At 49.2% G+C, this 20815-nt stretch overlaps 1 protein-coding gene across 1 annotated transcript in view; it reads right to left on the bottom strand.

The window, feature by feature from the left end:
• The window catches only part of LOC128431315 (zinc finger protein GLI2-like), a 32784-nt gene extending 12434 nt beyond the window's left edge, over window positions 1-20350 (bottom strand). The window contains exons 1-5 of the mRNA XM_053417596.1: window positions 20269-20350; window positions 17934-18038; window positions 12171-12516; window positions 5866-5980; window positions 878-987 (exon numbers count right to left, since the gene is read on the bottom strand). Of these exons, the coding sequence (XP_053273571.1) occupies window positions 878-987; window positions 5866-5980; window positions 12171-12516; window positions 17934-18038; window positions 20269-20350 (758 nt within the window). The remainder of the gene's footprint in view (window positions 1-877; window positions 988-5865; window positions 5981-12170; window positions 12517-17933; window positions 18039-20268) is intronic.
• Window positions 20351-20815: the final 465 nt, after the last annotated feature.

Below are 20815 nucleotides of genomic sequence, written 5' to 3'. Positions count from 1 at the left end.
CGGCGTGTGAATAAGAGAACAAGTGGATTCTCCAGCAGACGAGAGGTTCAGGAATAACAAATGTGTGCGTCTTGCATCAAGCCCTGTTTCCTTTGTGTTTCTTTGTAATGGGATGTGAACCCGCAGCAGGTTGAAGCCGGACTCTCCCCGGCGCCGCAGCCTGCACCGTGACCTCGACACACCGGGAGTTTAATTACCGCACTCGCTCGGGGGCAGCGCGGCTGCACCACACAGATTAGTCCACACAACAAGCCATTAATGAATATCAAGAGGTGTGTTATGTCATCAGTGATGGATCCGGCCCGGCACACGGCTGCTAATGGAGCGAGTCCCCGAGACGCAGCTATTTACTTCACCTCTTTATTTACTCTGGAGCAGAAAGAAACTGGAGAACACAAGTTTTTAATCTTCAGCAGCTCAAGACGAGTTTTATGTTTCTATATCTTAGGAGGAAATAGTATGTTTTACCCTTAATCATCATTTTATTTATTTAAAGGTTTATTTGCAGAATATTCAAGATTAAATCATCAGTTTCCATATTTTGGATTTAGTTTTAACATCTAACTCGTCCGTAACAATAAGTCAAAGTTTGTCTTCCTCTTTCTCATGTTCACAATAAACTGCCTTGCTCAGTGGCACCTCAGCTTCTAAAGCTTCAGACTCCTCTGTGCATCCCGGGGGTTCGATCCCCAGATGGTCAGAGGCTTGCCCACATAATCAACCAGGGGCGTGGGGGGGGGGGGGGACTTTAGAAGCAGCATTGATTATTCACTTTGGATGTCAGCGTGTTCTCATCAGAACTCGTGCTCGTTCTCAAACCACGTCTGAGACCGAATGTGAAAACTCAGATCCCCCCCGACAGGAAGTGGCCACCTACCCGTGCATGGCGTGCAGAGCGTGCGGCTCGTAGTGGTACCGTCCCTCGTGGTGGCGCAGGTCAATGGGGATCGGCGTGTGGAAGGTGGGGAACATGTGGTGGGGGGGGGGCTGTGAGGAGAGAAGAGCAAAGAAGAAGGGAGTTAGACGGGCGAGAGAAGGAGGGGGGGAGGGAGGGAGAGAGGGAGGCTTCAGAACCAGAAGGAGAGGGATTTCAACCGGGCTGCGATAGAGCAACACGAGCTTCAGAGCAGCTGAACACTTTCCTGTAAAGTATCACACGAGAGAAGTGGAATAAATAAATAATCAAAGTCATCCTGAGAATCCTAGATCTAGAACATAAAAGATCTCCAACCGAGCTTCTGACAAAGAGCTGCAGCTCCCAGTCAAACCAGCACCGACAGCACTGGGACCAGCTTCCTGCTCGGTCCTCTTCCCGTCCACACAGGAGCTGCAGACACAACTCAGACTCAGAGACCCACAGAGGACAGACGTCCACACGAGTCCACTGTCTTCGTCTGATTCTTGATTTGTTGTTTATTATTCTCCAAAGTGAAACTTGTTCTGTTTGTGTTGAGGTTGGAGACGCAGCCTTGTTGACTTCTGATCCATGGAGCTGAGAACATCATTGGAAACAATGCAATTCAAGTTTAGCCACATGCTACAGTTTCCATCAGCTTAGTGCATTGTGCAGCATTGAACCCAGTTGTTATGCTAAGCTAAGCTCAGCTCAGCTCCTCACTAACCACAATGATGAGCAAAACATATTTAGTTTTGTACTGAAAATAGAGAAAAAGCCATTTTAACAGACGATAACTGTATTTTATTTTTCGGTCCATGTCCCATCTGCTAACACGGTGGGGGCTGTGTTCATGAGATACTGCTGCCGGCCACCAGGGGGCCATGTTTCGTCCCCCAGCTGTGAGAGGACGGAGCTCAGGTTCTGGTTCTGATTTATCTTTAACGAGCTCTGTGTGTTTTCATCCTGCGTCGCTCTGGTGCTTTTTATCCTCCATCGCAGCCGGTTCCTCTTTCCTGGATTCTTCTGCGATGTGGGAACTTTTCACCAGAACCATCAGAACTAATTATCTGCTGTGATAACACGGAGCCACGAGGACCTGGTGTGAAGGCAGCTGGCGGCCCTGCACTCCTTTATGGACTCATGGTCCTTGTTAACATTTTTCTCAGGTTTTTTATTTTGGAAAAGCTCCATGAGGGCATCGCCTCACCCTCTCCCCCTCTCTCTCTCCCTCTCTCTCTCTCTACAGCTCCGTCATTGTGTCCTCCCTCGCTCGCCCTCGCTGCAGAGCTCAGATCTGTTAATTGTAACCTGGTGTCGAGCTGCCGGATGAAGACGAGGAGGAGAAAAAGCCGGAGAGAGGAGGGAGAGGTGAGCCACCTGATCTCTGGACTGCATTAAAATTCTTCCCCAGTCTCTCACACACACAGACACACACAGACACACACACACACACACACACACATGCTGTCGGGGGGAATCTCGCAGGGTGACCTGGGATTTTCTCAGCGGGGGTCAGGGCCACGGATCATTATCTGCTCTCGGCCGAGCGTCGGGGGGGGGAGGAGGAGGAGGAGGGGGGGGGGGTGTATCGGGGCCTCCCGGGGCTCCGGGGGCCCGGGACCTGAGTGAGTCAGCATTCCAGACCCATTCCTCTCACTCTGCACCCTGACAGCGTGACAGACCTGCTCCCTGAACGAGCACAGAAATAGATCCTTCGTCTCTCGCTGGGAGGGGACGAGGCTGGGGGGGGGGGGGGGGGGCTGGATCCCTTCAGCCTCGTTTCCTGTCGGTGGGCGGAGCTGCGTTCAGGTTTGGAGGAAGACGTGACACCGTCTCTGATCCTCATGTTCTCTCAGAATAAGCTGCAGCTTCTCAAACATCAGACTGAGAAGCTGTTTGTGGACCCGAAGGATTTTAAGACCTCGGATGTTTGATTATCAACAATATACAAGATAAACTTCTGTTAAACCCACAAACTGTGAACCGATGGTTTCATCATCATCATCAGTTCATCTCGTAACTTCACTAAACGTCAAGCGACTTGTTTTAAAGAAGAGAAATTCAGGTTATTTCAGAGAAAAAGCAGATTCTCTCGTCTTTTACTCTTTTAATAGTATTTGAAAACGTTCGAGGTCTCGACTGAACGTCTCAGAAGTTTGAAGTTTGTTCATAAAACTTGTTATTTGTTCTGTGAGAGTTTGAAAAATCCTCTTTTTTATCTGATCCGACACCTGAAGTTCAAACGTCTCCGAGCAGCAGCTGTTCACCTTCATCCTGTCAGAGGAGTTTCAATCTTCAGCTGTTTGTCTTATCTATTATTATTTTTTATATTCCAGTGTGAAAAGATGTTTTCTGAGTATTTAAAACAAACTAGAGTTTGGTCACTCAAAGTTTTCTTTGGCTAAGATCCGGTGGATTTATTAAAATCCTGATGAACGACGTGTTCCAGAGTCTCTGAGGTTCTGGTTCAAACATGTTGAACCTGGAGGTTCCCTCTGAGGGCCCCGGGCCCCCGGGCTCCGGCCACTCAGCCCGGCCCCGGCGTCCTGACCGGGGGATCGACCGCGCGGGCTTGTTCCATCACCGAGACAGCCCCATTGTTCTGCCGCCACAGGAAGAACACAAGGCGAGCGCTCACGAGAGTTCAAGAGGCGCATTACCTGATTCCGTGGCCCCGGCCCCCCTGGGCGCACGCCGTGGCCCCGCTCAGGCTCCAGCCATCTATTAGTCTCTGCTTGGTAACATTAGTTTCAGCGTCTGGTGGAGCCCCCCCCCCCCCCCCCTCCTGTACACGCTCAGGCAGAATCGTGTTTCCTCGCTGCCGAGCGTTAGCGGGAAGTAAAGTGGGAACAACATGAAGACTGAAGAGCACAGAGACAAAGAGCTGCTGCATATTTTAAAAGTTCTGCGTGAGTTCAGTTTACGAGAAGAAGTTTGTCTGTTTTGATTTTAAACACATGAAGAAGTCTGGCCCTGGGGGACGCCATCTTGAGGCTCGGCTGGTTTGGATTAATCTGCGTCCCGGTGACACGAGAGCCTCAGGTCCTCCAGAGGAGAAGCTGCTCTTCTGGTATCTCAGGAATCCGAGACTCCTCCTGCAGGAATTTCACTGGAATATTTCCAAAGCATTTACATTTTGTATCAACTCTTCCGGCTTTTACATGATTTTATTCCACATCTGCTCTGTGGTTATCTGTGATGTCCTCTGTGACCTGGACGCTCAGGAACCAGCACATGGCTGCACCAGTAAGTCCTCCTGCACTGGAGTGGTCAGCTCTTACTGGACGATGTCAGAATTCAGATCTGAGCAGGAAATTACAGCAGAGAAGTCGACTCACGTCCTGGAGACAGAGACTCGAGCTTCTTCTCATGATAACAGTCAAACATCACTTCCTGTTCAGTGGAGGACTTCTACCAGAACGTCTTCTGGACAAAGACGACCTTCAACTTGACCAAGGACACTTTGTTTTATCTTTTATCAAAAGTAAAGAGTTGTGTCTTCATCCAGATAAACTAAACTTACACATGTGTAAGATCCAAGGATCATTAAGTTAAATGATTCTGGTCTTTAAGTGTTTCCCTCTCGTCCACCAGCATCTTGAAGGTTCCATATTTCTACTTTTTAAACATGAATGATTCAATTAATTAATTAATAATGGATTAATAAATGTATTAGATCTAATTGTTGATCAATCTGTCCAGTGTCGCTGTAGTGGTCCCCCCCCCCCCCCCCCCCCCCCCCCCCCCGGCCACAGAGTCCCTGTTATCAGCGTTGGACAGCTTGGCTCAGACCTCATGATAATAACCTCCATGCATCACCGGGCTGAAGGTGAGCGCGGCGGCGGCAGCATTAAGCAAACGGGGGGGGGCGACGGGCCTCCTCCCCTCGCCGTGTCAGCAGCGTTGTGTTGTTAGCACGCTGTTTGTGTAATGTCGGTACTTAAAGGACTGCGAGGGTTCAAAGACTGATTGCACCGTCGAGTAATCAGCCACCTCCACCACACGGCTGATTTATCACCCTCGGGCTTAATAGCACTGCTTAACACACAGGTTTGTCCAGATTAAGTAATTACCTTAAAGCAAAAGTTTATTATCTGGTGGACGGCCGGTGATGAAGCTTCGCTGTCGCGGCGCAGCAGAGGACGGGCTGGGAGCGGCTGGATGAGAGCGATAATTAAAACACTATGAATTAAATCGTGGTCGTGGGGCTGTCAGCCTGCTCCCCAGCTAACATCCATATCACCCCCGCTGGCCCCCTCTGCAGGGGGCGCCTGGGAGTAGGACCCGCAGCAGCTGAGATGACTCCAATGGGCCATCAGTAAATTAAACAAAGACCTAGTTCTCCCCAAGCTGAGGAAGGAGGGGAGCTAAGAATAACACCTGAGTGCACATTAGCTGGGGAGGCTCCTGGTGCTGAGGTCTTAATGAGGAGGAGGAGGAGGAGGAGGAGGAGGAGGCCTCTGCAGATACAGATGTTGGAGCAGGAGACGCGACACAGGGGACTCTCCTCTTCCTCCTCCTCTTCCTCCTGCTCTTCCTCCTCCTGCTGGTGATGGATGCGTCGCAGGTGGAAGCAGGAGACGCTCACCGATCGTCAGCGGGGGGTCGGACCTCCGCTTGGATCTACACAAATAGATCTCCGCTCCGCCCCCCGTGCCGATAAACACTCGGCTGCTCGCCGGCTCAATCTGCTGAAGCAGGACGGACTCTATTTTCTGACCCTGCTCCTCCCCCGGCGCCGCTCTCTCTCTCCTAACGGGCTTCACGTTACCGTCGGCCATGTTTGTTTGACATGTTGATGGAGCGCAGGTCCCTGTCGGCCCCCCCCCCCCCCACACCGAGGCCTTTGTCTTCACGCTGTGGACTCGGCACAAAGCCCGTCGCCTTCTCACACACTTCAAAATGACCTCTCCCAACACTCCTGCTCTGCTCTTCTTCTTCTCTTCTTCTCTTCTTCTCCTCTGAGCTGAAGAGACGCTGGTGGGCGACGGCTTGAGAGGAAACAATGGAGAGAAGCTGAGGAACCTGAAGGGAATTGACTTTCTAATCATCATCAGCACTTTCCCTCTGAGGACGTCTCTGCTGCAGGAATCAGAGACGATGCAGGTCAGGAGCTAAAAGCACTTTTCAATGTTTGACCAACATTTCACTGACATTTCTGCTCATTGAAGACATTTTAACTTCACCTTTTCATCTCAAATGCATCAGGAAACTTAATCTGCACTTGAAGCTGATTTACATCTACAATCTTCTCCTGCTGCTCTTTCTTTGTGCTCCTGAGAGAGGAGCTGAAATTAAAGACCTGGGCCGTGATTTGTTTTGACGTCTCTCTGCCCCCGCTGCGATGACACGTTATAAAAACGCTCCCGTAAACAGCCGCCTCTGGACTTCACCTCAGTTTGGTTCTGAGCCCTCGCTGCCTTGTAATCCAGCCCAGTGAACCGGAGCGTTCCATAAACACCACGTTCTGCCGCCGTGGTTCAAACACGAGGAAAAAGCCAGTGGAGGTGAGATTACAGCCTGGAGAGTCGGAGCGGCTCTGACTCAGGTTTCTCTCCTACGAGGTGGGGACATGTCTCCAGCTGTGTCCTCGGACCACGTCCACACAGTGAGGACACTGCAGCCACATCTGGATTCATGTCTCAATTTATGAACCACAAAAATGAGTTTGACTGAGTTTTGACTCTAAAGCTTCACGAACATCTGGCTTCTGTCGTCTGTGTGAAAAGTTGTAATCAGCTTTATTCCCAGGTCACATGACTCTGCAGTGATCCAATCAGTGGACACTGAGTGGACACGCTTCTACTGCTGTAAGACGTCTGACCACTGAGGACCTGTCCCCGTTCACATGTCACTTGAGAAACGTTTAGTTTGAGGTTAAAGATATTTTAATAACATAATCTCTGTTGGTTCTGGGGACTTTGAAGGCGACACGTCTACTGGCAACAGGGGGCGGAGTCAACCGCCTCTTTAAAACGTTTAATAACCTGAACCGATGGGACAAGGAGAAGCTGACGGTTCAAAAGCTCAAACTTTCAGCAGGTTTCTCATTTCAGTGAAAGAACAAACAGTTCAACCACAAGACCTTGAAACCAGCGCTGGGATCCAATCAGGAGGAGAGTAGAGACTAAACAGGGAACACCATTTCCAGAAGCAGCGATTGAGAGTCGGTTGTTTCGCTCGCTGCCAAAACACCAGATCCTGCTGTCAGGAGGCCGTTAGTGTGTGAGTGAAGACAGCTGCCGCGAGGAGGAGGAGCAGGAGCAGGAGGAGCAGGAGGAGGAGGAGGAGGAGGAGGAGGAGACGTTTCAGAGAAGAGCTCTTGATTAAACATCGGCTCCTGACTCATTTTCTTAGCAGAGAGTCAAGGAGGTGATTCTCCAAACTCCTCTTCCTCAAACCATCACTCAGACGTCACCAGGATCTGAGACGATGAAGATTTCCTCTTCCTCTTTTAGCTGAATTTGTTTCCACGCAGCAGCTGATTCCAGTTCCAGATTTTTATTTGGAGCCACAATCTTAGATTTCAAGCCTCACAGATAATAGTGATAGATCACAGCTTAACGTCTCGCTGAGGGAATCGAACCTGTGACCGAGCGGTTGTGGTCCAACACAAACACAGCAGTAGTATCAGCTCCTGGTGAGGAGGGGGAGGCGGCCTCTCTCCCTCAGTGGGCCACCTCTGACCCGCACTATTCAGCCGCTGAATGGAGACGGCGAGGGCCACAGAGCCGGCAAACACTGCAGAGGGTAATGATAAAGTGCTCTGCTGGGGGGGGGGGACGAGGAGGAGGAGGAGGAGGAGGAGGAGGAGGAGGAGGAGGAGAATCCACTCAATGAGAGCATGGTGCACGATTAAATGCTGACTCTCACCTCGTCCCGTGTCAGCGAATCAGAACGAGACAAGGAGTCTCACAGAAAATCCAGAAATGAAGAATCAGTTTCCAGCCTCCTCCTCTTCCTCGCCTTCATCTCCACAGTGATTCATATTTAACGAGTCTCCTCGTGCGTCATCTTACTAACAAAGAGTCGTTAATACTCATGTTTCTTTGTTTCACGACCTCGTTTAACCTCCAGAGTCCATCAGAAGAGTCCATCGGAAAGGTCCATCGGAAGAGTCCATCGGAAGAGTCCATCGGAAGAGTCCATCGGAAGGGTCCATCGGAAGGGTCCATCGGAAGAGTCCATCGGAAAGGTCCATCGGAAGAGTCCATCGGAAGAGTCCATCGGAAGAGTCCATCGGAAGGGTCCATCGGAAGGGTCCATCGGAAGGGTCCATCGGAAGAGTCCATCGGAAGGGTCCATCAGAAGCTCGGAGGCGACACAACGATCAAACAAACACCGAGAGGTCATAAGTGACTGTGAGTGTAAATATAATAATAATAATAATAAAGTCTAAAGTCCAATCTGCAGATTTACAGCCTCAGGCGAACAGATCTCAAGTCAGTAACTCGAGTTTTCTAAAACAAACTTGATTACGTGTGAACTGTTGTGATCCTTCATCACTAAGTATCCTGCTGGAGGCGGGGGGGAACCCTTGATGAGGAAACAGGAGCTCGGCCGAGGGGGGGGGGGGGGTGAACGGGGGCAGGAGGCCGCCTGCCGAGGTTCCTCATGTCGTCCCGGCTCTGGCTCGTGTTACCGGTGTGTTGTCGGGGGGGGGGGGCAGCAGACGAGCTGTCAGCTGAGATCCAGTTTCTCTGTTTACGCCCACGAGCACATTATCCTGCAGCCTCCTGGTGCTGCTGCACACGCAGGCCCACATTGGATTTGTTCAACAACAACAACACACACTGTCTCTGGATCAGCTGCCAATCATCACTGATAACTTATCAACCCCCCCCCCCCCCCTTTCAATCATCCATAACCAGCACGTGGTTTCACCCGGAAAGTTAAAACCATCCTCGTTACTGGACCTGCCGTCAATTAATCAATTAGTGGATTGATTGTTTGACACATTAACACAACTCTCTCATGTGTGTGTTTAACTTCTCTGTCTCTTCTCCAGCTCGGGGTCTTTACTGGTCTCTGATCACCTGACGTCTGACTGGGAACCAGTCACTCCACTGGTTTACGAGGGGAAACGTTCTGGTGAGGTAAAGAACTCAGTGTTTTAACGGTTGCGTTGGGCCGGTGGCGGCGCCGCCCTGAAACTCGACGCCGCTCAGAACCGGAGCTTTTAAAACCGAACGTGACGAGCCGGCGCTTCGTAAAGATTCCTAATTGGCAGAGGAACACGGCGCCGTGTGTTGATCCTCACGTGAGATCTTTGATTCCCACCGTCGCCCGGCTAATTAGCTGTTATTGCTAATCTCCAGCTGCTTTCTGTGATACTTACAAGGCAATTAGTCTGCCTCTCCTGGTTCCAGCCGGACTCGGTTAACGTGTTGTGGCTCAGCCGGCAGCCGGGCGGAGGTTCCCCCCCCCCCGGGCCTGTCACTACCTCACTCCTTCAACGGCTTGGAACAGAATTAGAGAAAGTAACATGGAACCTGTGAGTTTCCTCTGGAAGCCAGAACCAACACAAGCTGTGTGTTTTCATGAGTTTGACCTTCAGCTTCTCCTCAAAGAAAACACTGGGATTACTAACAACTCATCTAATCCCAGTTCTCAGACTGGTTCTGGACAAATACTTCTGTGGTTGCTATTTGGTTGGCGGGACGTCGGTGGGGGGGGTCCATCAGCTGGCAGAGTGAGGAGGAGAATTATCCACTGAACCTAACTCTTGCAGTTTGAGTCCCTGGTGTGTGGCTGCTCCGCTTGGCGCCCGCTCCGGTTAAAACCACAACGAGCTGCTGAAACCAAAACCATTAAACTCCAGTTTGAAAGTTCCTGGTTTGTCCGAGCTGCAGCGGGAGGAGGAGTCCGAGTGAGAGCGGTCGGTTGGACGCATCAGATCAGTACATGAGGAGTCAGAGCTCGGAACAGACCAACCAGGGCACGGGGGGGGGGGGGGGGAAACCAGTTCACCAGAAGCTGCTGGGATTCTTTGAGAGACGCTGAAATCACTATTTCAGACTGAGTTTGTTTTTGAAATGACGAACGAATTTAGAATAAATTAGATTTTCATTTCAGTCCAACAACTGTTTATAAACCAGTTAAACCTGCAGTTTGTGTTCAGCTGCCTCAAACTGGTGATGTTCACTGGTCACTGGTTTGTTTCCATCCACCTGCAGCGTCTCGTTCTGCTACAAACACGCGTCTCCCAGTTTATTTTACTGGTTTATTTAATCCTCTGGTCCATGAGCTCATTACGACCTGGCCTCCGCAGCGACACACACACTGATCCCTGTGTTTGCTCAGCGGGTCACAAGTTAAACCAACACACACACACACAGACACACACACTCAGCAGTTCCACATGTGCACTGTTTTCATTCTGACTCGTGCACATTTGTCTGGGCAAAAAAATAAAAGTGTCTCGTACCAGCCGGTGTCCCACGGCCCCGAGCTGTTTACTCAAGACACCCCCCCCCCCCCCCCTCCCCCGTGTTTATTATATTTAAGGCTGCGTTCAGACGCTGAACTGAGAGGAAAAGTTCAGGAGAGTTTTTATTTAGTGACATGGACAGAACATGGAGATGTTGACGGTTTAAGACAGTTTCTGGTTTGGAAAACGAGTTGTTGAAGTCGTCACTTATAAACTAACAAACTCTAAAATCAGCTTTAATAAAAGTTTTTAACTTACAAACACACAAACACACTTTTTACATTCTGATGATGAACTTGTTTTTATTATTTACCAGCCTCTCGCAGCTGATCCTTCATCTTTGCTCTTCATTATTATGTGAATCTTGTAAAACTCTAAAGGCTTAAAAACCACACATGTTGTGTATTTAATCCGAGATGACGAGGGAGTCGGGATGTGTTTAAATACGTGTGAGTGACTCAGAGGAGAAGTTCTGCTCGTCCTCACGTTGATCACTTTAATTTGCGTTGTTAGTGTAAAATGTTCTCATGCTCTGATGTTCAGAAAACTGCCAAAGCCACAACAGACGCACAACAGACGCACAACCAGGATGAAGGAGAGCAACAACAGATTTAGTTTCTGCGGTGAAGTGAGTCGTCATCTGGGAAAACCAGGTCAAGCCGGTCGCTGGTAAACGATACTGGAATCAGGCAGCTCAGATTAAATCCACCTTCTCCAGTGACCTTCTCAGCCACCGTAGTTTCAACGTCTACAGTAAATAAAGGTTCAGCTCTTTAGACTTTTCTCTCTTTCACTTCTCCATGGAGGAGAGCAGCCGTGTAGGAGCCTCGTATGTCTCCGGCTGGAAGCAGACAGACCTGGGATCTGCCCTCGGCCCTCAGAGGCCAGCTCTCCGAGGGCGGGGGGGGGGCGGGGGGGCTCATTTGCAGTCCAGGAAAGGAGGAATACCAAATAGAAAAGAGGAGGTGGGGGAGTTTGGGCTTAATCCTCTAAAACATCCGTGTATCGCTCGCTCCCCACAGATGTAAATCTCCAGGAATGCAGCCGGTTGTTTTTGGAATCAAACCTCAGCGGCTGAGAGATGATGTCTGGAGCCTGGAGTCAACCGGAGAGAGAGAGAGCTCACTCTGATCCTGGTGAGGAGACACCAGCGTCTTCACGTCCACTGAGACAGACAACCAGGACGTCCACTTCCTGCTCACGGGCTTCTAGATGCCACAGAGATGATATCAGCCCTGATTTGATCTGGATCTCTACTTCTCCTCTTTCCATCACTGTCCTTTAAACCATATAAACCAGAACATCAGTGGAGCTCAGACCTTCACCAAGACTCACTAAGATCCAAACAAAGCTTCCAGGTCAGACAGCCAATCAAAGAAGATCATAAACTCATTTGTGGAAGAATAATATGTGGATTAAAAGACTCAACATAAAAAATACACCAATGAGAAACAAGGCTATACTCCATTAGCTTTATTTACCACTTTTAAATTCACGAGAACATGAATAATTCTCTGAGGAATCGGTTTAGATCTTAAAAAGAAAATCTTCTAATGTAAAATCCTCTTTGTCCAGATCTGCATTGAGATGTGATTTCTTGACACGTGTTCCTGACGTGTTCCTGACGTGTTCCTGACGTGTTCTGTACGTGAGAACAAATTGTTTTCATAGTTAAAAACGTACAAACTGCAGATCACTTAATGAGCAGAGGAAGCTCCAGCGTGTAAAGAACTTGTTTGACTCGTGAGGATCTGGGTCAAGTTTCCTAACGACTCGTCTGCAGCCTGAAAACAAGACGCGTGTGTTTATCATCTCGTCTATAAAGAGAAGAAATATAAAAACCATTTTCCTTTAATCTGATCTGGAGGCTCCAGCAGCTTCCTGCTCTCAGACTCCAGACTCAAGCAGCCGAGGGCATCTGGAAAGTCAGAGAGCTGAATGTTTACAAAGAGCAGCCGAGACGTGGAGGGACGCCGTCCGTCCCCAGAGGACGTCCTCAGGAGGGTCAACTGGGGAAAGGGCCTGTGGTCACTGCTACTGTGCTGACTGCAGGGGCCACATGGGGGCCTCACAGGGGCCGGATCAGGGGCCTGGACAGGGACCTGGACCGGGGCCTGAACAGGGATTTGAACAGGAGCCTGGACAGGGGCCTGAACCGGGGCCTGAACAGGGGCCTCACAAATCTCTCCTGATCAAACATAATCAACGAATCATCAATTATCCATCAAACATAAAGTCTGTCAGCTGAAATCTTCAGTGTTCATATCAGAGGCTGTTTTCCTGCTCAGGCCTGATGGAGGCCTCCCTGAGCGGGGCCTCATTTAGACTGAGGCAGGAAGGAGGAAAGAGCCGCCTCCTCCTCCTCCTCCTCCTGCTGCTCCTCCTCTTCTCAGGAAGATTAGTGGCCTCCTCTCCTCTCGGAGTCGGAGCCTCTTCTCGGCACATCCCTCTCTGCCAGCAGCCTGACCCCCTGAGTGCTCCCTGTGCAGCGCGTCCAGTCCACATCAATTACTCTCTGTCGGCCGGCCGCTGATAAAGAAATCTGCTCTTATCACTAACCCGCCTCTTAGAACAGTGTTTACACAGCCGGGCCTGGAGCCATTCATCTGGAGGAGCCTCCCTCACCTTCACACACTGAGCAGTGGGAGCAGGGCTGCAGGAAATACACAGGTCCCGTTCGGATCAGGCTATTTACTGATCAGCACTGAAGGTTCGTTCCTGCACCAGAGATTTAATTCACCATTTTGAATTCCACCTTAAATTCAATAATAAAATTCAAGAGTCTGATTTCCCCTCAAAGCAACACCCCCTCGTTCTCTTCTGTTATTTAGTCTTTGTTCAAACCTCCCCCACACTCCCAATATATTATTATTAATATATTCATATTAAACATTAATCTAAAGAGAATTCCATCCTTAAAAATCACAAGAATTCATGTGTGATGTTTAAATTCACTTTTACAGCTTTGATAAAAACATTTTCTAATATCAATTATTATAAATCATTCATAAAATAATAGAACTGATAGTTTAATTACAGCTGATGATAAAATCATGCGATCAAATAATTATTCTCCTGAAAGTCGATAAAAACACATGAAAGCTTATTTGGTGTTTTTGGTTCATTAAAGAAAATATGATTTATTGTTTCGCATTATTGATAATATTAGATATTTGTCAATAAAATAAATTATAGATTAATTAACATTTAGTTTTTTAACCTCAGCCAATGAGGATTTATCTGGTTTGTTAGTTTGAATGATTTCAACAAAGATGGTTTCTTTTTGGTTCCGGAATTTTTTTTTTAATTTTCTTTCACAATTTGAGACGTTTTCATATTTTCTTGTGCAACTTGCTGCAGATCCAGATCAAACTCTGGATCTATTGAATTTAAATGTGTATTTTAATGAGGTTTATTTAGATTTAATATGAGCTGGACTCAGGGAGAATCTCTCTTCTCCTGAACAGGTTCTTTCTCCTGGTGTCAGCTGCGATTTACCAGTGAATACTGAGGCTGTTTAGGTCTGCCACCCCCTCACCCCCCCACCCAGGGTGCCCTGGGGCGGCGAGCAGGTCCTAAGTACTTAGGGTCCCCCCCCCCCCCCCCCCCCGCTCAGCAGAAAGACCTGCGAGGCTGCGGGAGCGACGGAGGGAGGAACCCGGGGGGGGGGGGGGGCGTCGGGCCGCTGAGCACCAAACATCAATCTCCCTCGCAAATGACAAACTCACTCTGGGCAAGATGTATGTCATGAGCCACCAGAGCCAGTTAATCAAATCATTAGCGGCACCCAGCAGCTTCCTGTGGCCTAGTTTACCGACGGAGACGGAGAGAGCGCCGCTCTGGAAGCCGCTCTGGAAGGAGCCGGCCTCCTGACGGGTTTAAAGGCCACAGATTCCTCACGAGCAGAAATTTGGTTTTCAAATCAGTCGGGATGAGAATAAACCTCAACATCAGAATGTGAGGACGTTTGTCTCCGAGCGGCGGAGCGGCTCCTCGCCGAGGTTCAGGGTTCAGAGGAGTCATGTGACCACGGCTTTAGAATCTCTCCTCAATGGACTCGGGCCGAGATCGTTTCCAGGGTCACGAGTGACCTTTGACCCTCGACTCCTTAAAGAGCTCATGAAGAAATCCAGGACAAAGCTGAGGGACCTCATGTGGGAAAAGCTCCTCAACCATTAACTGACCACACTCTGGATTCATTTATTATACAACTGGAGGAGGTCACACTCTGGTCCTGATTGGTCGGATGTGGGGACTGTGCGTAACGCTGGGAGCCAATGAGGATCGAGTTTATCTCCGAGCTGCTTCCTGGGTTTGAACTCAAAGAAAAAAGAAAATCTCTGAAGAGGCAATAACTCTAAATTTAACCAATCCGAGGAAAATCAGATTGTGAGCGAGTGGCGGTGAAACACGGGGACGCTTCCCTCCGTAATAAACCTCAATCCTCCCCGGTCCAGGTTAGGAACTGACACACACATCAATAACAGGCCTCGGATTCTTTTGTGGTTTCCATGAATTTCTCTGTGATATTTTCTCCCTCCACACGTTGTGTTATTACGGACGGATTTAAAACCATGAAGGTCCCGGAGCCGGTGTGAACCTGAACGCTGAGGCCCGGCCGCCACGAGCAGACAGATGTGGGCTGTCACAGGAAATACAGCCGCTCATTTGAATCTATTAGCCGGCAGCAGCAGCGGCACCCGGCCCGGCCAGGGGGGGGGGGGGAGCGGGGGGGAACCGGGCAGCACCGAGGCCAATTCTCCGTAAACGACACCGAGCTCGTGTCCAGAAGTCATCGTGCCAGAGTTTGGTTTTATTTTAAAGTTCCTTCACTTCCAGACAACAAGCTGGTGTGAGGGGGGGGGGGTGTGGGGGGCGGGGGGGGGGGTCTGGAGCACCTGGGTTCATTCTAATTGACTGGGAGCGTCTCCACGTTTTAAACAAAGTGACTCACACTTGAGCTTCATTATATGCGCACCCCATTTCCATAGGCCTCTGGGAACGGGACCCGGGCCGCTCGCGTTAAACAAATGACCGCTCTATGATAAATGGTTCTATTAGCCTCCAGATTGTTAAACTGTGATATAACAGATCGCAGAGCGGCGCCGGGGCCCATTCATTCTCCTCCCGGCTGCACGGCTGTAAATAGACGGCTTTATGTGTAAATAACATATTAAAACTCGGCATTAGCCGTGTCCTTTGATAGAGAGGAAATTGTGGTAAATAAATAAGGCGGGAGGGGATATAAACCGGGCGGGCGGTGATGGAGGCGGGTGGAGCTCAGAGGTGGGCATGACGGAGGTGACAGGGAGCGAGCAGTAAACCAGCTGTGACAGTAGAAGGTGCAGAGCCGTATATCACAGTGTTTGTGGATCCGCTCTCAGGTTCAAGGCCCGAGTCTCATCTGCCTCCGACCCGCCGCCGCCGCAGGTTCACTTATCAGGAGCTGGCAACTGGAATAATAATGCATATTACTGCCATAAGTAATTGCTCTGTCTCCACGCCGTGGCAGACGCTCCGGCTTCGTGGCGCTCGCGCTCGCCGCCGGGCCCTGATTGGCCGGGACGGGAGCGGGGGAATCGCAGCGTCTTGTTTGTTTCAGATTAAAATACGGCGCCGCTCCACGGAGCCGATAGGAGCGAGAGTTATGGACTCACGCTTTTATTTGAGCTGGGAGAAGATTATAAAGTCAGCAGCTGATATTGAGAGTGGTCACATGTAAATGTACAAAATAAAAATATACAACAGGGCGTGGAAGTTAAAGTGAGGTTCAGTGTCGGGTCAGAGCAGCACGCCGACCAATCAGCTTCCAGGGATTACGCTCCACTTCTGCTCCTGATTTACGACGCCCAATATTTCTAATCTGCTGTTTTTATAATAGATAATAAATATTAAAAGTTTTAAAGAGCAGATTTAGTCACATTCTGCGTTGAGACATTTTAATCTAACTTCATTACAGAACTCAAATCAGCATAAAAACCAGAATTAAACCAACAAAGGAATATTAATCTCAGTTTGATCAAATATCCCAACATGACGGTTCTGCCAACATACGTGTTCCCAGTCACGTGACCACTGAGGCATCATGGGATTTGCGCTGCTTTGTTCAAATATTGACGAAGGCCGAGCTCATGTAGAACCGTCCTACATTGATATTCTCTAATGATCCATTAATGCTCCAGTTCTTCTTCGTGGTGGCAGGACACCAACTTCTTCATTAAAGAGCCGAGACGCTCTGGATTTCCATTTCAAAAGTGACCCGTCGCTCTGCATCAGCCGCTCTGGCGCTCGCTCACACCTTTCCTGCCGCAGGTCGTTTAACCTCATTACTCGGAGCTTTCATCACACCTCCACGCTGACATCATGAAACAAGCGTCCTCCGTCTTCTCCACACGTCTCTGCAGGTTCCACGTGTGGGAATGTGGGTCACGGCCATTTGTATTCTGATCTGCAGATTATTTGTTTAACGCTGAAGTGGAATAATCTCCAGGTTGAGACGGAGACGCTGCTTTTGTAGCGTAAAGAACAAGTGGATTGTGGGAAAAATGCATTTCTGTTTGAACTGTAGGAATTATCTCGGCAAAATCCTGGATTACATTTCTGGTGGTTACATTTGTGTCCTCAATTTCTACAAAAACACTAAACTTTATGATCGTTTTGCACAAAACAAAGAGAGAAAACTCACAGAAAGAATATTTAACTTCAGATAAACTTAAATCTACAGTAGATTGTTCAGTGAAGTGAAGACTCCTCCAGTTCCCATTGTTCCCAGTCGAGTGTCACCAGAGCAGAATCTTCCTGTGAAGCTCTTTTCCCTCTCTGCTCGTTCTCTATCCATTAATGTGTCTTTGTGCTGGCAGGCCACCAGGTCCTTCATTAATGTGTGAAAATGTCACTAAGTCACACGTTTAGTTTCCATTTCACGGGCGGCCCGTCCGTGAGCGTGGGCCTGTGAAGCTCCGTGTGCCCCCCCCCGCTCGGAGCCTTGATGCTCTGGAGGTAAGAACGAGGTCTTCAGCCTCATTATGAGAAGCTTTCATCACACGTTGGCTGACATCTTTAAAACATGTCTCCTCTCTCTCTGTGTGCCGCTCGCTCCCCGGCGAGAGAGGCTGGCTGCTGCTCTTCATTTAGTTCAACAACACAAACACTGGTTCTCACCTGCCCCCCCGGCCCCCCCAGCCCCCCCGCTCCTCCTGTCATGTTACCTCTTCATCAGCGTTTAGCAGCTCGACTCCTCGTGGGCCCTGATCCCAGATAGTGAGGAGCATCAGCCATGCTCTTTCAAGACCCGGCTCCATCACGGATTCCTGTCAGATTCCTCCTGTGAGTCACCTCTGACTGCCCCCCCCCCCCCGACACCTTATCTTTGAAATGTATATTTCATCAGTCCTGTCGGTTCCCCCTCTGCCCCGCGGCTCAGCCCCTGTGAGACCTGTGCACACACCTGACACGCAGCACGCACACGCCCGGACTGCACACACCGGACACACACCTGACACACACACTGACACACACCTGACACACACCCTGACACACACACTGACACGCACCCGGACACCTTCACATCAGCCGCTCTGGAGGAAGTTTTAAAAAGCGCGTTACCTCTCGTGTCCAGCAGGGAAGGTTTCTTCTGGAGGTCTCCGAACCCGCTAACATCCATTTTGTCTTTTTTCTCTCTGGAGGCCGAGGTCTCCATGGCCGACGGGTCTGGAGGAGAAGGAGCACAGAAGGAGGCGTTAGTGGAGAAGGAGCAGAGGACACTCAGAGGACAGGAAGAGTTTGGGACGAGGACACTCAGAGGACAGGAAGAGTTTGGGAATTTCTCTTCTCAGTGAAATCTATAAAAACAAAAAGAACGATGATGAAACAGATATTTTTCTGTATCTCTGAGGGAACAGATCTAGTTTCACGGCTCTGTCCCATCGAGGCTCTGACCGGGTTCATCTTTCCTGATTCTGTGATTTTGTCCTGAATGACATCTCGCCATGGGGGGGGGGGGGGCTTTCTGTCTTCCCGCGAACCAGCGGCCATTCACGACTCAATTTGCTTTCTGACAGCGCGGCCGCGGGGGTCGGGGGAGGAGGTCCGGGGGTCAAAGGGCACGGGGAGGAGGAGGTGGGGGTCTCCACTCAGTTTATTTGACTATTGACCTTTTGGCCGGCGCCATTCAGACGAGCTTTGTGAATTCAACCGTCAGAACAATAAGAGTTTATCTTCAAAGCTCAAACTGCTCAAGAGACTTTTCTTCAGGTTCCTCAGGTTTTCTCTTAAAGACCTGAAACATGTGGGAACCTGATTTTCTCTCAGCGCAGATTCTAAGAAGTAGATCTGCTCTGAAGCACAACAACACCACCATGAAAACCTTTATCCATACGAGCAGGTTCAGAGAATTCAGTTTAAAAACCTTCTCCGCTCTGTCACATGGTCACGTGGTGCAAACAGGAAGTAGATTGTCTCCTCTCAAGTCGGCTGCTCAGTGACGAATAATCTCCAGAGGAGTTTTTGATGATGTCACGTTGAATTCCCTGTTTTTGAATTTGAGCATAAAATCAAAAGGCCGATGAAACAGGAAGAGGAAACATCCACCTTCAGAGTTTTCAAAATAAAACGAGTGGTTTAATACATTTAGGTGATAATAATTCCTAGTTTTCTTATTTATTTAGTATTTCTAACTTCATTATTAAATATTAATCACAGGTTCACGTGTAGAGATTTAATTCTAAGAGCTTCACTTTAACGTTGGACTGGAAACCAGTGGTTGAACTGGTCCCTGAGGTTCTTCAGGAACCTGCTGGTTTCAGGCCGGACCCTCGTCACAACACAACTCAGCCACTCACAGACCCACACTTCACTGCGTCTCTAACAAAGCCTGTGACTGACAGCTCGGCCTGGTGTCTTTACTCAGGGCAACAGGTGTGAGGGAGTGAAGCCTCCTGGGAAGTCACCTCACACGGTGGAGGTGATATACGAGGAACATGATGGTGGTCGTTCACGCCGGCTCTCCTCTGATCCCACCTCACAAATCATCATCACTCAGACGCAACATCTGCCGCTCGGTGATCAGTGTGTTTGTTCTGCGGCCGGAGGCTTCAACACACGTGTGTTTACAATAAGAATAAAGATCATAACCACGGACTTCACACTGTCACTGTCACTTCCTGCTCCTGAAAGCTACAAACAGCTGGAACTCAGGCTTTAAACTTTAAAGACATCTATGTTATAATAATTCACAAGAGACTTCACAAGATATATTATAGGATCAAAGTTAGCAAATAATCAAAATAAAAGAACATTAAAAACAATAAAATGTGATAATTAATTGATTGATGCTCTACTTTTTAAAATATAGATAAGTGAGTCCTTATAATAAATACAATTAAAGGTTTAATTCTGACCTTTAACTCCTATTTCAACGTATGATTCTATATATTTAATATTTATCCTTTAAAATCCTTTCTAAGCAGAGTCATGTTGAGCTCCCTGGCCCCTCAGAGGAGTTATGATGATGATGAAGATGAAGATGATGGTGCAGAGAGCCTGGATCCAGACTCTCTCTCTTGAAGTGACTCAGCAGCAGCAGTCAATAGCTCAGTTAGTGTCATTAAGCGTCTCCTCCCACTCGGGAGCCCGGCTCCTTTCAGGGCCTCACAATGATTCATTTGAGTATAATGCTCCACAAAGACTTCCTTACAATAAGGTTATTTAAGGGAACTACTTCAGAGCCGAGACCCCCCCCCCCCCCCCTCCTCATCCCCCCCTCAGCTTTCTGTTGAGTCATTGTTCTGTGTTTATTCTGCCGAGTCATCCCCCGCTCACTCTAAAGCCCTCGGAGAGAAACATGGACTCTGGTGTTTGTTCAGGAAACTCAGTTTAGTTTCTCTGAATCATTTAAGACTCAGTTTGAAGCTTTGTTGTGAATGTTGAGTTTCAGATTCACCTCCTGTGTTCTTTAGAGTCAAGTCCTGTTTCACCGACTTCACCGACTTCACCGACTTCACCGGGGAAAGCACCAGAAGCATCCACGTGAGTTTCTGACCCGCGGTGAATGAACTGTTCTTTATTCCTGCAGAGGGTTCGTGACTCGCAGGAATCGAACGTGGAGCGTCGAGCGGGTTCCCCCTGCGTCAGGAGAACTAATGGCTCCTGCTCACGGTGTCACGGCTCACCGGGGGGGGGCACCGCTTGGCTCCTCACCGGATATTACCGGCAGCCACTGTCCCTCTGAATTATCCGAGCCGCTCCTGTCGAGCAAACAAACGAGGAGTCGACTGACAGGTCACGAGGCGGTGACCTTTCATCAACTCCTCCACGGGCCACTTGCTGGAATTTATGGTCGGGCCCGGCACCTATTCTCCTCTTGAATAATAGCTTCCGCGTAAAGAAGCCGGGTCGGCTGCGAGTCGGAAATAGAAAGCAGCCTGGACCGAGCGGGGGGGGGGGTTGTTTATTGTGCGAGCGGCGAATGCACAAATAGAGGCTAACGG

The sequence above is a fragment of the Pleuronectes platessa genome, chromosome 24 (assembly GCF_947347685.1).
Source record: "Pleuronectes platessa chromosome 24, fPlePla1.1, whole genome shotgun sequence".
Lineage (NCBI taxonomy): Eukaryota > Metazoa > Chordata > Actinopteri > Pleuronectiformes > Pleuronectidae > Pleuronectes > Pleuronectes platessa.
The sequence above is the reverse complement of the archived record's forward strand: the minus strand, read 5'-3'. Positions and strand labels throughout refer to the sequence as shown.